This window comes from Monomorium pharaonis, chromosome 6, assembly GCF_013373865.1.
Source record: "Monomorium pharaonis isolate MP-MQ-018 chromosome 6, ASM1337386v2, whole genome shotgun sequence".
Classification (NCBI taxonomy): Eukaryota; Metazoa; Arthropoda; class Insecta; order Hymenoptera; family Formicidae; genus Monomorium; species Monomorium pharaonis.
The window spans coordinates 22,186,528-22,202,143 of NC_050472.1; the positions used below are offsets into that span (position 1 = coordinate 22,186,528).

Below are 15,616 nucleotides of genomic sequence, written 5' to 3' on the forward strand. Positions count from 1 at the left end.
ACGTTATCAAGTTTATCTCGATGCTGGGAAAATGAAATCTTTTTCGTGGTCGAAATCGTTTTCAGCGACTACAGAACAATAGGGAAGTCGACACGATTTCATCCGTCGTTAGATGAATTATTCCAACACAAAAAAAAGAATATTCGTGTTTTAAAAATATCTTTGTTTTCGAAATGAGATTATATAGCATTAAACTAACGTAATTTGCTTACAAAAAAATTTTGTATAATTTTAACAAGAAAAATACATTCTCATTGTTCAATAATAATTTTCATGAGTTGAAAGAAACATAAAATAAAGAATAACATTATCTTCAAGAAATAAAATTTTAGTAACAATTACAATTATTATCGAAACATTAATATATTGTGCTTTTTAAATGATTATTATAATATTAAAATAAAATTTTGTTTTCGTTGAAATTTAAGATTATTGAATTGTTTAAAAAAAGATTTCAATTTTTATATGTGAGCAAGTTTATGTATAAAATAATAATTGTAAAATAGAATATATTAATTTTGATTTTACTCCTGTATTGGATACTATTTTTTTTCTGTGGAAAATTCTGTGGAAAAATGTGGTGTCGGGAAATCGCAAATAATGATCACAAGTTTCGAAGGAGATTTCGAATATCATCCGGTGCGTTCGACAAGTTCGTTAACCTTGTTGTAAATTGGAGAAGCCGATACGTTCACCGAGAATGCTAAGTGCCGGCATTGCGTTAATATAAACAGCGCTTACAAACGAGGACGATGTATCACGTGTCCCCTATATCCCTGCTAATCTACGTATCTGTGAGAGATACCGCTGATCAAAAAGAAATAATATTGCGCCCGTGTCCATTCGTACGACTCGAATGTCTGCTTATAAAGCGGAGCTGAAGGCATCGCGCGCAATTGGTATCGCTCGCTTATAATTAAATCGCCGTTACCGCTTAACGAGATTTCGAAAACGCCATAGAGCTTGAGAGGCGGACGCGCGTTGGGTTTCTGCGGATGACGCATGGAAACCGCCGGAATTGCCTTCGAGGAGGCGCGGTGGGAGAGGACGACGGAATCTCGATCGTTAATTTAATAATTTCCGCGATGCGATAAAGGTCGACGGCGGCAATGAAATGGTAATTTAACCAGATACGCGCGTACACGGCCGTCCGCGTATATACTTGTGTGCGTAGGTAACATGGTGCTGGATACTCGGCTTAGAGACTTGCGGGTAATAGAGACAGATACCCGCGAGTTTCTCATAGCGGACATTATATTTTCCCTCGCTGGACGCCGCGGAGCATCGGCTCTCTAACAACACCTCGTAATTTCGCTTGCCCGTCGCAGCGCCGGGCGTTCACACGCTCACGCGTGTCGGTTTCTGCGAGTACGATTGGCGGCGTGAGTAATTTCCATTGCTGTTAAGTCAGTAATATATCACTCGCAAAAGTTTTATGGTGCCTACCGTGATGACAGATTACCGATTGTACTGCCGCGTTTACTTTCACAGGAAACAGTATTATATTACTTTCGTCTACTTGACCGAGAAGCGACTTCCGTGATTGATAGATGAATATAATTTATGTAATTCTCTCTTTCTCTCTCTCTCTTAATTTTTTATCGGAAGGACGTGATTCTTATACTTATTCTTTCGAGATAATAATACATATTTGCAATACTAATTGTAATTTTGAGATTCAGATTTAACTTATTTCGTTTGAATTTAAACCTTTTACTTGAAATTATAAACATGAAAAAATTTATGACCAAGGTACACTTAAAATCTTGAAGCACCATAAATTAATGTATGTATAATGTTTTAACATTTTTCAATTGCGTAATATGAAGGAGAAGTTATTACGGCATTATGTGGAATTCTAAGAAAAACATGTGTCTGAGATAAAGCTACAGCAGCTTGAAGTGAATAGGTAGACTCAAGTCGAACCGACGTTACGGTTTTGTCCGTTTGGTTCTAGGTATGTATTCAGAACGCGTTGTTAGTGTTAATAGTATGCGCTCCCGTATTCGATCCTTCCTCAGAGCCAATTATCATCCTTCGAGCCCGAGGAAACGATAAAAAGGCGCTGTTAGTATCAACCCCATCACATCTGCGTACGATCCGGCATATTCCACATACTTAGGCTGCAGTTCGCAGGAATAGCCGCTTAAAACATGACGTATAAAAGCAAAAACTATGATATTGCATACGCACGCGATTCCGCAAAATTATTAAATTTAATAACGGCAAAAGGTACGACCGTGTTCGAGCGGCGCGGCGAGTCGTGTGAGCGAAAGGAGAGCACGGAATTTTACAATTATTACGTCTCGGAGATCTCGAGATCATAATGTCATCGAATCAATCCTGGATCCTGAACTCTTCCGGGCCGAAGTGTTCGCGGTGCGCGCGCGGAGAGCGTACGAAACCATGGACCATCGATCTCGCGGTCGGAGTTCGCGCGCGGTCGCTGTAATGGCGCCTCGTCCAATTTTTTTTTTTCCCCCCGGGGAAAGAAAATCTCGGGATGCGCCGACGGGACGAGACGCGGTCGATTATATCACTACCGTGATTATATTGTGCGTAACGCCATGGCCTTGTGTGTCCGCGTAATTAGCCGGTCTTGCCGCGCGATCGGCGCTAATGAAGGATATACACACGCACGTGTGCGTACACACAAGGCCGCCGCTAAGCATCCAAGGATGACTAATCTCCGCTTGTGCCTCGTTGACCGATCGTTATGGCCCGGGTAACGACACACGGCCGTGCCTCCCCCTCCTTGTTCCCTTAACGAAGAAGAAAACGACGAGCAGAAGGCGATCTATCGGGAGGAGGGAAAGGAAACGGGGATGGGGGAAGGGAAGGGGGAGGGGAAATATGCCGAACGAAGACGCATCTTCTCGCACACCCCTGGGAACCGCTTAACCCCGCGCGATCGCTGTGATAGAACTAATCGCGTCCGCATGCCGGTAGAATCGATGAAGGCAACGACGATGATCGACGATCGATCGTCAGCCCTTAATCACCGTCGGTGAATCACAAGTGACGCCGGTCGCTGCGCGAAATCCGTCTGGAGACCGTCCTTTCACTTCCCCGACGGTAAATTCGACTCAGGGGCGAAGGAGAGGGGTCAACGAGCGAGATAAATCTACCGGGGAGGACACATTGATAATCATTTCCAACCGGTTACCTGCGCGCGTGGAACGTCGCGGGCAACAGTCGACACGTTACAGCGAGTTTCACTCCTACCATCGTCATAAAACGTCGATTGCGATAACGAATTACGTGTGCACGTTCCCTCCCGCTCCCCTTCCCCCGATATCGAGACGATAAAAGGGTGCCCGGCAAGACACCACCGATCGAATTTCGTAATGCCGTCGTAAGCATCCAGCAGCAGCAGCAGCAGCAGCAATGTACCATACCATTGATACACGATACTGGATTCCCATTCACATTCTCCGGCGGATCACAATTGTCGATTATTCCTCGTCGTTTGGCGGATCTAATAAAAATGAGTCCCGTTATCACGACATTTGGATGCTGCAAATCGTGCCCGACGAAGAGCCACGCGGATTTCTCATGGGAGGCGCAATTATCGTTACCGATAAGGAGAGCAAGCTGCCGCACATTACGTTTCGATGTTGCGCTTATCAGAAGGGGGATGGGGAGACGAAAGGGGGGGGAGAGGGGGAAGAGGATTCAGCCGTTGATACTCGAGGGTGAGAAATGGCCGTCGGGAAGTTCAAGGATTTCATTAAAGCAGAAGCATCAGCGTATCAACTCTTGGGCACCGTGGGTGCCTGGAAAACGGGGGAGATGAAAGTAATACCGTATAATATCATGGCAATCGCGGCGCCGCGCGCTGGAAGGTAGCGGTGCGCCGAGGTGGATAGCTCTCAGGGATCACCTTGACCAAGACGGAAGAAAGGCAGCGGCGCGCTGGCTGAATGAGACCCGTAGCTGGAATTGTTATAAATCATTGCGGACAGTGGCCGCTAGCTACCGCGTAGCCCGTACGTTACCGACGCACGCATATGGGAAAATAATTTATTATTATGAGCGATGATGAGGGAGTAGGAGAGGGAGGAGGAGGAGGAGGAGGAGGGGAGAGAAAGAGAAGGCTCTCGCAACACGCTGCGCTGCCACCCGCGAGTGCTGTAACGCGTTTTGCAGAAATACGATTTCGCGGATGGATTATTTCTGCGGGTCCAACGACCTTGCCTCGAAGGGTAAATGGGTAACGTTCGTAGAAGTGTGAGGTAACGGTGAAGCCGTTTTACGACGACGTTAATAATCTACGTGCGCTTAAGTGGTAAATATTAGCTTACTTTAGAGTGGATAATCAGGATGCAGATTTGATATGCGATTGCCTCAAAGCTATCCGGATGTGGGAGTGTGTATGAATTCAGACGTTATGCGCTGTATAACCAGTTGTGCCTGACGTGCGCCCGATTAGTAAAACCAAACGTAGAAATTATTATTAAAATGCTTAAAGTAGCGGTATGTTATGCGAGCTGTACAGTATTTCACGCGCTATCTGATTAGTGTCACGAGATATACTGATATATCTTAACGGTATTCTTTCTCTTAAATATTGAGCACCGTTCGATCACTTTTAATGTGATATGTGTCATATTGTAAGGTATCACCACAAATGTTTCAAATTTTACAGATTATTCTGTTATTATGCTTGAACATTTGTCTAAAATTTGAGCATAATCCTCTTATTAGTTTAAGAGTTATTTACAGAGTTATTTAATTTTTCGTTTACTCTCGAGTCTTACATGAAACCGTATTTTGTAGTATTATTGTACTTTGTAAATTTGATGAGAAAGTAGAGGAAATATATATAATTTAAGTGTCAGAAACTAACAAGGAAAATATATACCAAAAAGTAGATTTGATCAAGATGTTTTGCTCAACATACCTAAATTTAAGCTCGTGAAAGCCTGCAAGATGTAAAGAAAAATTCACATACACAATTTCGACGCGCAAACAAATAATAGTGCCGATTTTATTTCCGCGCGACGTCTCTCAAACGCGAAATTTTACGGAGCTGCTTAAATCGGGAAAGTCTGCTCTCGACGATTTGCTCCCTCGCAACACATTGGCGAGATGCGCGAGGTACGGAACCCGGCAAGCTTGTTTGGCTGAAGAGTGGAGTAGAGAGTGTGTACCGGCAGGGAGAAAATTCCACTTGTATTTATTTCGAACGAAAATTGTCAATACAACTGAAAGGATATAGCAGAAAATAATACAAGAGAAAAGGTATTAATAAATAACAGATTTAATAAAAATTCGCGAAACTCCTCGAGATAGTTTGTCTTCGTACGTATTTCGTAGAATTTGAGAAATAGACAAGTCTATGTTGATAAAATGCACAAATGCTGTATCATGTTAATATTAAAATAAGTAAAATACTTTTACTGAGAGAATTTCCTACAAGCCCAACCAAACAAGCCGAAAATGTTATTATTAAGAAGTTTGTTATATGTTACACATATATAGATATAAAAACAAAATTTTTGATTAATTTTTTAGATTCACTTAAGAGAAAAAAACCTGTGGACTTAATTTTTTTATAAGAAACTTTTCAATCGTAATGTAAGGACTGTATGTATCGTTGTCTTATATTAAACGTTATTAGAGTTTTAAATATTATTACAATTTTATATTATTACAATTTTTAACAAAGATTAGCAGAATTATATGTATTAAAATCATTTCTTGCTTATATTGTAGCAAGCATTAGTAATGAGAATAGACATTATATTGCTGTATTGTTAAACCATATTTAGTAAATGCGAGAGGCAGCTAGAATATACCTTGCATCATATGATATCCATTACGTAAACAAATTGAACGTATCGGCTAATGCATTGTACAGGAAGTAATGGGGTTAATATAGGACTAACTATAGCATATACAGCTGTCCCAAATACAAATTATTGTTTCATTCACTGTGATATTTGTAAGCAGTAAAGTATTACGAACATATCAAGGATATTGTCTATCAAGATAAATTTTTAAATTGTTTTAATTAAAAATAATTATTATATATCAGAAAGATAATGATCAATTATTAATTTTTCTAAAAAAAACGAGGGGAAATCAATAGACTCGTTTAACAGATTGAGAAAATTGAGAACGAAATATTTTCTCCGTTAATTGAATATAAATTATGCCAATTTTTAAACTCATTAGTTTAACTCGTTTCTCTCATTTCGCGAATGATATAAAGTTCGATAACGACGTGCGCATATTGCATCATCAAATTGATATTTCACATCGCTACGTGGATATAATGATCGGTACAGTAATCCGTTTAATCTTTCGAATGCGGAACTGCAATACGGACCTCGACTACGAGAGTTTGAAACTAGGTGGTGCGCGGTTAAAGCGTTAATTATCGACGAAGTGTCGACAGTGATTTCCGATAAACCTTGCCTTCTTTAAACGTTACGCAGCATTCACCGATAACGATCGAGAAAGAGAGAGAGAGAAAGAGAGGGAGAGAGAGAGAGAGGGGGGGGGAGGAGAGCTAACGTTTTCCTGCCACTGCAACCGTTACCGTTTATCCTGAAGGTACGAGTCATAGAAAAGCTTTCGAAAGAGATTTTCGACGAGAGTCATGAAGCGTCATAGGCGTTAAGGGATCGATTCCCTTAGAAGACTCAGTCAACCGCCGGTTAACTAAGGTACGGGCGGAGCAAACGAAACGGCTTGGTAAATCGAGCGTAGTTCTAAACTTATGTTCTGCACGATCGAGAAAGTAGTCGTCGTTGCGGTCGTCGTCGTTAAGATTTACGCCCGACGATCCAACAGCTTTCGTCGCGGTTATCGATCGTAACACGGGGTGAGTTAATTACTACCGGCGCCGCCCCATCCCGCTCCGCGATACGAATCCGTTCCGTCCACAAACATCGTTAATTAACATTTCCATTGCGCGAGGAGAGTAACGTGGAGTTGCCAGGGACACAATAACCGTTTTCGATAGGCATACCGGACGCGCAGGAAATATTACGTTACGTCACGCCGACTAAAAACTTGCGAGGCACAGCGGATCGTACCGGGGATCGTGTCAAACTACATTTCTCGGCGATTTATCTTCAATCAACGTTTTCCTCGTCGCCGCAAACCGCCGGGTGTAGGAAACCCGGCGCAACCGCCGCGTGTACAACTGCGAAGGCGATGAGCGTACGGAAAGCAACGGTAATGACAATCAGAGAGCGGTAGTTTCTATTATGCGTGCGTAACCGCCGATTCACCGGTAAGCTCGCAGGTGTCCCACGACCTTGCGCGAACGCGTCTGTCTAGCGGCGGCACATTTCCACCTCCTCGTCCCCGTTCCGCAAGACGTACGTACTACTATATTTTAATAGCGGCAAAAGAGATACTGCTTCTCCTCGACGCGCGCGCTTGGCGCCACGCTGGATGGAGACGAGTGCAAGCGTATCAGATCCATTTTGTTCCCCGATCGCGGCTTCTGTTCCCCCGTGGGATTCGACAAACTCATGAAATAGAAAATTCAATGATACCATTTCCGCGATACTCCCGCGAACACAGCTTCTGTAACGGATAAGCCCGTCATTTGAATGAAGGATTCGATAACGCGGGGAACCATTCGGAGAAGGAAGCATGTGCTAACACAAATGTACACATTGTGCGTGTAGAACCTTTAGATACGCTCGCGCCCAGAGAATGGCTACGTATACGATTCGAATACTGGATTGAAACTAATGTTACCAAGCCAGAGCCAACCCTCATCTCCCGAGAGAAAAAGGATAGAAGTTGAAATGGAGAAAGAGGGAAAAATGGGAAAGAGAGCTATGAAGAGCTCTACCACCCCCGGCGCGTTAGCCTATATGCAAATAAACTGCTTCACGCAACGGGCGAGGGCGATATACCGACTCGAGCTCGCGGATCGTAGTGCCGCTCCCAGCTCCTCGTGACAAGATCTTTTATCGCGATTGAACGCACGAGTCGCAACACGCCACCTTCCCTGCGCCGTTGCGATAAGAGCTACCGAGAGAGAACAGAACCAGAAAAGGCACGGCACGTCGTGGAAACCATGCGCAACACGACGATAGAGGCCTAAGGGCGACATGGATCGTAGGGAAAGAGAGGGGGGGGGAGGAGGAAAGGAGAACGCGAGGAGGAGAGAGGTACGAACCACGTTGGGCCATCATCAATCTCTCGGCGACACTTGGTTGAGATCCTCGCGCGCATTCGAGCGAGAGTGAACGAGACGCGGAATAGAACGAGATATTCGCATAATGCGAACCAAAGTTTAATTACCTCGCGTTACCGAGCGGTGTCGTAGGGCTCGTCCGTTTCTCCGAAATCGCCCTCTGTCTCTCTCTCTGCCTTACCTCGTCGACGGATTCATCAGCGGCCACGACAACGGCGGCCATCCTAGCTGGACCGGAGACGTGCGGAGATAAACGGGAAGATAACCACGGGAGAAAAGAAAGAAGGGAGGGAGAGAGAGAGAGAGGAGATAGAGACGTGTCGTCCTTAAGTCGCTCGTCCACCAAGTTCCATAGCCGTGGGGTCTTCCTCGCGATTTGCTTTTCTCTCGTTTCATCTTTCCACTGCCTCCCGAGCATTCGTGCTTGTAGCTATACGCGAACAGCACGCCGTGGCAGCTCTCTCACCCGTTTCACCGCTCTTCGCCGTCTCCTCCTCCTCCTCCTCCTCCTCCTCCTCCTCCTCTCTAGCTCGTCCGCTTTCTCGTGTTCTATCTAATTCTCTCTCTCCGTCCAGCTCCGTTCCATTCTATTCGCGCGCCTCCGTCTCGCTTCTGCCGACGGTGTTGGTGTGCGCGGTTGGTGTTACGGATGGTAGTGGGTATCCACTTAGAGCGAGCGAGCGAGCGAGCGCAGCCACGCATAAACCAGTTTCCTGGTTATCCGACTCCTCGCATTTTCCTGGTCGACGCATAGCGCGTCGAACCCGCACGGAACGTACCATTAACGGAGGCTTCCCCGGCTCGATTCCGCGGGTACTCGCGCAGCGCTGCCGTTGCGATCGACGATCAACCGACGGGGCCGCGGCCGGTTGCAAACCGCCGTTGATGCCAACCAGCATGCCTAAAGGCCTGCCGTATCGCTTTTAAAGCGACGTCTCCACGATCGGCGCGCTCTCTTTCTCTCTTTCCCTTTCGTTCTCCTTCTCTGTCAGAGAGCCCGCACGAGATGTCCCGACGTCGGGCATCGAATAATTACGTAACGAGCTCCGTCCCCTTGCGTCCCTCCCCGCGCGACGATCGCCTCACGAAGAGAGACGTTATCCGGTTGGACGCGCCCAGACGAGCAGCCAACGAAGGAAACGAGATTCGGGGATTCCCGGTGAATTTTCGAGCGAAATCGTTAATCGACACCGCCACCCGTTGAGCCGTCGCGGGCGAGAGCATCCCAATCGGAGAGATGTTATCGAACGATAGGCGAGAGCATTTACGGACGCATTCCAGTAATTTAATCCAGCCGAAGTGCTGGGTACACAGAAACGAGAAATCGGGGAATCGAGACGACTCCGGGAGAGAGACAGAGAGAGAGAGAGACAAGTGGAGTATGGAAATTTCAGCGCGCTTTAATGGAACGTTTTATTTCACATGAGGATTCGCGGCGCGGCGTGTCGCGTCGTCCACGTGAAACTTAACACTCGCCGCGCGATAAAGTGGTACGAATTAAATCACTCGGTGACTTTCTTAACGATGCGGGCACCGGTCCATAAATCTCGACGAGATCGTACGTACCGGTGGAATCCACGACGACGTGGCGCATACGCTCACGAATGCCGCGCACTCCTGTAACCTTCTGCATAACTTTACGAATCCGCTTGACCGAGAACGGGTATCGAGAACGGCCTTACGCCGTTATGTGATAAGTCCGTGTGTCCGTTAATGTTGGCGCGAGTCACTCGCGCGGTCGTGAGTCACCGGCGTCCGTAACCTCGTAGCACATTTGGCAGCCGGCACCCGGGGAAACATATTCTATAATTGACCGATCGGCTAAGTTCTCACGACAGGGGAAAGGGACGAAGACGATCTAGCGCGAATGAGGCAGAGTAATCGATCGGCGTTTTCAGCAACGCCCGGCGTATTCCCGACAGGAATAGAGGTACTGGCTACCCGGTTTCAATTTCCATAAGAATCGCTTCGGTCCATCCGGAGAGCGGTTGAGACAAGCTAATGCAATACGGTCCGGGTGTACAACACGCGCGCCTCGCATTGCATCCCGCGCCGCTGAGACAGTGTGCCGATGCTGTTGCCACCGATTGCCGGTAGTAATTATCTTATCGCGCCGCGCGATCGTTCCCCTTTGCGCGTACCTATTCCGCCGCCTCCGCGGTATCTTTATTAGCAATAACTTAACACGCACGTTAATAATATTCCAGACGCCATTCATACGTGGCTGCCGGTGTGTCCGGCATGGGTGGTTTAACCGCGAAGCCGCGACCGTTCGACGGCGCTGATGATCGATCGTTTCCTCAGATTCTGCGGGAAGCCGGCATCTCGTTCGGTCACACACGCTGTCCACGACTCATTATCTCCCGAGCGTATAATTCCGGAGTTGTCGCTCACGAGCGAGACGTGAAATTACACTCCGTTGTCTCGTTTATCGAAAGGACGCTCGTCAAACCTGCCGAATTACAGAGTGGAGCGGAAGGCGAGATTCCCTCCCCCCCCCCCCCTTCACCGGTTCGTGATCGGTGCGCTCAAGGGCGGACGGCGTAAATCGCGATGGTCGCGACGACGACGACGACGACGACGAGGCGGTCGTTTCCCTGCGAAATTCCGCGGCGCGAGATACCCGTTTGCGATTGAACCCGATGGGACATCCAGAAACCGTTATCCCGCCATGGTGACGCGATGGTACAGGCACCTGGTACCAAGGCGCTGCTCTCCCTCCCTGCGACTGTCTTTCCCCTCCTCATCTCTCCCGCCACCTTCTTTCTTTCGCTCTCCCTCTTCCCATCTTTTTCCCGCTCGCGCTGGCAGCTCTCCAGATGGATTCGGACCGCTCGCCCGCGAGAGTCTTTTCCGCGGAGACATCGACGCCCGGTCGGGTCGCGTTGTTCACACGTGAACATTCAATTTTGCTCTCTTTAATCGTGTCCCCTCGCCCTCCTCACCGACGTTTACCGCGACCCCGCTCGCTGGTTCCGTCTACCTCGCTCCGGTATGCGCTCTCCCTTCCCTCTCCCTCTCCCGCTCGCGCGACATAATTGCTATTTACTAGGCACGCATCATCGGCTCATTCCACGAGTCTTCCACGGGCGCAACAAGTACCGACTAATGACAGAGAGTGCCCGCGCGCGCGCGTCCGTCTCGGTTCCTCCGCACCGAGGGAATTAACCACCACCGCCGCGCCGGTCGGCGGTGCACCACGCGTGCCGGTCCCGGCGTGAAACCACCGCGCGCTCTCGCTCGAGTCTTCCCCGGCCTCACGAGATCCAGCTACTCGCACATTCATCCACAACCCACCAATTAAACGCAACCATGTCGCGTCCTTACGTCGGTACGTGCGCGCGCGCGCGCGCGCACGTCGTGCACACGTGCAACGGTGATTTTGCGGCCGGATGCATCCGCGATTGTCCGAATCGGTCGACACCGCACGCTCGCGAGTACGTACAAAATGATACCGCTCTCTCACGCCACCGACGTGGCGGAAGCAATTGCGAAATGAATTAACTTTGCGGCCGATTCGGCAGCGATCCCCCCGAGGCGATCGATCCGTTATGTTACGTTGCGAAAGAGAGCCGGGAGAGAAATATCGTCCGTAGCGGAATATCTGGGAATATCCCGTGCCGACGTCTCTCCCGCATTATGCGGAATCTTTATTCGCGGCTAAAAAATAACGGGCGACAACGTGCCGACGGATCCTTTCTCTCGTGCCTTGTCTGTCAACACACGAAAAAAACCTATCGAGCGAGCGACGGTGGAGGCTGCGTATTCTAAAAAGAGGATAAGAGGACGTCAAGGGGCTAGTAAATCCTCGTCAGCGTATAACTTAACGCAAAGTATCACGGCTCACCTAGGCTTTGGCTTAGCCCAACGCGAACATAATGTGTCATCATCGCGCGAAATAGGCCCTATTGAACGGGCAAACGCGGAAGATTTTTAAGTAGGTGGGCGGGTAGGTGTAGGTTCACGATCCGTTAAATCCGCATTGACAATCGCCGGGCGAACTCGGGCTATTCTTGGCGGCCTAAAGTGGCGTGACTTCACTTGGAGAATGTAAGGAAGAGGAAAAAAACCCTGAGGAAAGCAACAAAAAAAAAAAGAGTATAAAACAGAAAGGGGGGAAGCACGCGGGAAATCTGGGCGGGGATACGCGAGGTGGCCGATCAAGAGAAAGAGAAAGAGGTAGGAGAGACCGGCGGTGATGTTTTCAATGGTGTTGTAGCCGGCGATCGAATTGTGCGTACCGTTCTGTCCTCCTTAGACGGCAGCGGCCTCGGTCCCCTCCGGCAGACGTCTTCGGTCGCTCGTGGAAGAGCCACACTGCCAGGTGTACACAGTGCCTAAGAGCCAGTCGGCCGACATAGTTATATCCTCTGAGCGGCCGCGGCGGTCGCGAAGTTCTCGCATTGCCATTGCGAATCGGCGTGTTCTGTGATTTCGTGGTGGTTTTATTACACGCGATGCGCGACGAACAAGAGTAATCGCGGGTTTCTTTTTTCCACCCCTTTCTCGCGGATTTCTCTCGTTCTGCCTCCCCTGTGTCTTCCCCCATTCGCGGACCTTCCCGCGGCGACTTTCGTGACAGGCTTGGCCCACCAGGTTTGTGTGTACCGTTTCAGCATTGTGTACTGCTAACGGCCGTTCCCGAGAGAACGCTCGCTCGCGCGCGCGCGCGCTTACCGATGATCCCGTGAGAAAGGTGCCCGGCAGTGGAATTCGCCTTCGCGTGGCGCAGGGAGTGCGGGAATAGAGTGCCGCCGAATTGTAGATCGCGGGCAATTCGCGTCCTACAAAATTCGACATCGATACGCCGCTACCGCTGCCGCTGCCGCTGCTGTTGTTCGCCCGATCGTTCGACGACCAGGTACGAGGTTTTCCTGGAATTCATCTGTGTACCAAAGATATACCAACAGTGCGCCCGTGTGATGATTCCGGTGTGCAGTGTGCGCGAGCCGCACATTTCGAATGCGGCGGTATATATTTCGCCGTTATTTTCGACGGAACGGAACTGCCGGAGTTTGTGCGGATTGCCATTGGATCGCGATTCCATGGGATCATAGTGGTCCGCGAAAGTATCCGGCGATTTAAATTCCCGCATATGCACACCGCGCTGTGTTTGTTATTTATTGCAATGTATGCAGCGGTGTAACGGAAATATGAACGATTCGCAATTTTTATTGCTCTATTCCGCGTTTTTTTTAAATATTCTAATTGTTATTTCAATTTGTTCGTCCGAACGTTGTATAAAATCTCTGTCATAATGTTACATGTTAACAAATGCAAATGCCGCGATTTAATAGACATATTGCGCGTCCATGCGTGTCTTGTAACTTGAAAGCACTTTAAATTCAGTAATCGGGCCTCGCATATGTGCGCTCTAGATTTATAAAACGACGTTGGTCCGTATCGCAATTAAAATCGCAAGGTTATTAAGATATGCCGTATTAATTTCCACATACGTAAAATCTTGGTATAACAGTCCTGTCTCTTTACAACTGCTGTTAGTTGTGTGTGTGTGTGTGTGTGTGAATGTGTGCGTGTAGACCATTTCAACGTCATCGGCCGAATATCGCTTTAAAGCATCGGCGATCTTTCGTGAAATTGACGTCGTTAAAACATTCTTGCTTCACCTTGCATTATTAATATGTGGGCAAATCTTATTTTCCAATTTGTACGCTATTCCCGTTCCCGTTCGCTTACAAGAACATCGCGACACTTGACCAACGGCGATACATTCCATCCCGTTAATCCCTGCTTCCGTTAATTCCCCTTTATTCAGACCGTCAGAGCGCTGAAGCATTCGCTTAAGCAGCGGAGAAAATAGTTTCATAACGAAGAAAAACGGTTCAGGAAAACGCTTAAGACGTTTAACTCTACGCGATCGTTTTGTGCACTTTGAAAGTAGTATCGTTACTATTGTCATTAAATATAAGATTCTACGAGAGCCTGCAGAAAATCTCCACTATATTCACATGCCTCAATTTTTCTTCCATTTTCAAGCTTTCTTCTAAAACTTTCACAGTAATTCATAAAGCGGAAAATAAATATTAAAAGAAATTTTCATAATAAAAGTTGCACGACATTTCACATTTCGTAGAATAATTCTGGAAAACTGAGAAAGTGTAAAGACCTGTTGGATTTCTGCTTGCATTTCTAAAATTAAAAATGAAGGCAGCAAGTTTCCGCGAAAAATAAATCTTTTCCCCATCTTTCTGTTTCCTCAACGACTCCGATGATGTGACATTTTCTCTTAAAAAATATTTTATATCTCGGGATCGAGACCTTCCAGAGTAGAGTTCGCTGTCCTTTCCCCGACAGGGGATACGGTTAAAGAAGTTTATACGAACACGACGAAAAAAAAACCTGTGCTCCCGGAACGCTAAATCATGCTAAAAGCGCCCATCCTCTCTCTGTTGCAGATTACACGGCGACCGCGACGTTACTGCAGCCTGAGCGTTCAGTCGAGGTACGACAATGACGAGACCGTACGATCGTCGACATCTCGTCACGTTACTGTTGCTGCTGCAAACCATCTCGAGGTACGGCCACGCGGCTACCGCGGAATCGGCACACGCGGCCGAGCCACTGTCACCGTCGTCCGTACCGTCCGCGTCCGTGCCGTCCGGTCTCTCCGGCCCGGATTACACCGGACCGTCCGCGGGTTCGGACGAGTGCGATCCCGAGATGGTCGGCTTTGAGCTCGTAACCGGCTACGTGTTCACCGCGCCCACGAACATGCTCGAGTCCATACCGGGCACGTTGATGCTCACCGACTGCCTCGAGACCTGTCAGGCAAACGACTCCTGCCAGGCGGTCAACTACGAGACGGGGCTTTGCGTCCTATTCAGCTCTAACGCCGACAGCAATCCAGGTAAGATTGAAACGTTATCGTATCTTCCTAAAGACTGCGGTATACGAACTATCGACTATGTACGCGCTGATGCTAACAAACTCCCGAGGCTACTCCATCCGATAACTGCTCCGGGGTGGATATGTGTGCTTCCTTTTTTTTCCCTCCTCTCCACGAGGGGGAAAAGTTGGAACGGAACGCAGACCACTTTGATTGCCTTATTACGCGGACGTTAATTAAGAACATTCTACAACTTCATGGTGGCATAAAGGAATAGTTTCTGCCGTGCAAAAGAGTTTCTAAACATTTGCTGGAGTTTTGTTGCACCGTACATACAAAATTAATAGGGTTGCTTTAATAGATGCGTGTACGGATGCGGTTACCGTTACCTTTCCCGTCGATAAAAATCGAATGACAATAATATTTAGAGTGGCGAGTAAACCGAGATTAATATGCGATAATCTTCCTGATCCGTTATCATTAAAATTAGATTTCCATATGTACATGTGGGATGAGCAAGCCTCGAGGTCCCGCGCGGTCTTCTTGTTGTTTTGCGCAATTACGGCGTTTCATAGGATAACCGAGGTATGTTAAGATCGTTT

General features: G+C 47.7%; 2 protein-coding genes across 6 annotated transcripts in view; one reads left to right on the forward strand and one right to left on the reverse strand.

The window, feature by feature from the left end:
* LOC105832555 (autophagy-related protein 16-1) overlaps positions 1-15,616 on the reverse strand; it is a 413,425-nt gene that overhangs the window by 155,509 nt on the left and 242,300 nt on the right. The gene's annotated exons all lie outside the window — the stretch shown is intronic.
* The window catches only part of LOC105830302, an 87,047-nt gene continuing 71,920 nt past the window's right edge, over positions 490-15,616 (forward strand). Inside the window, exons 1-2 of one of the 2 annotated variants that reach the window (XM_036288131.1) lie at positions 490-13,028; positions 14,584-15,035. In XM_036288131.1, coding sequence (XP_036144024.1) covers positions 14,639-15,035 — 397 coding nt within the window. In that variant the 5' untranslated portion in view covers positions 490-13,028; positions 14,584-14,638. Of the gene's footprint in view, positions 15,036-15,616 lie in introns of both variants that reach the window. The other variant, XM_028190728.2, reaches the window with a different exon arrangement.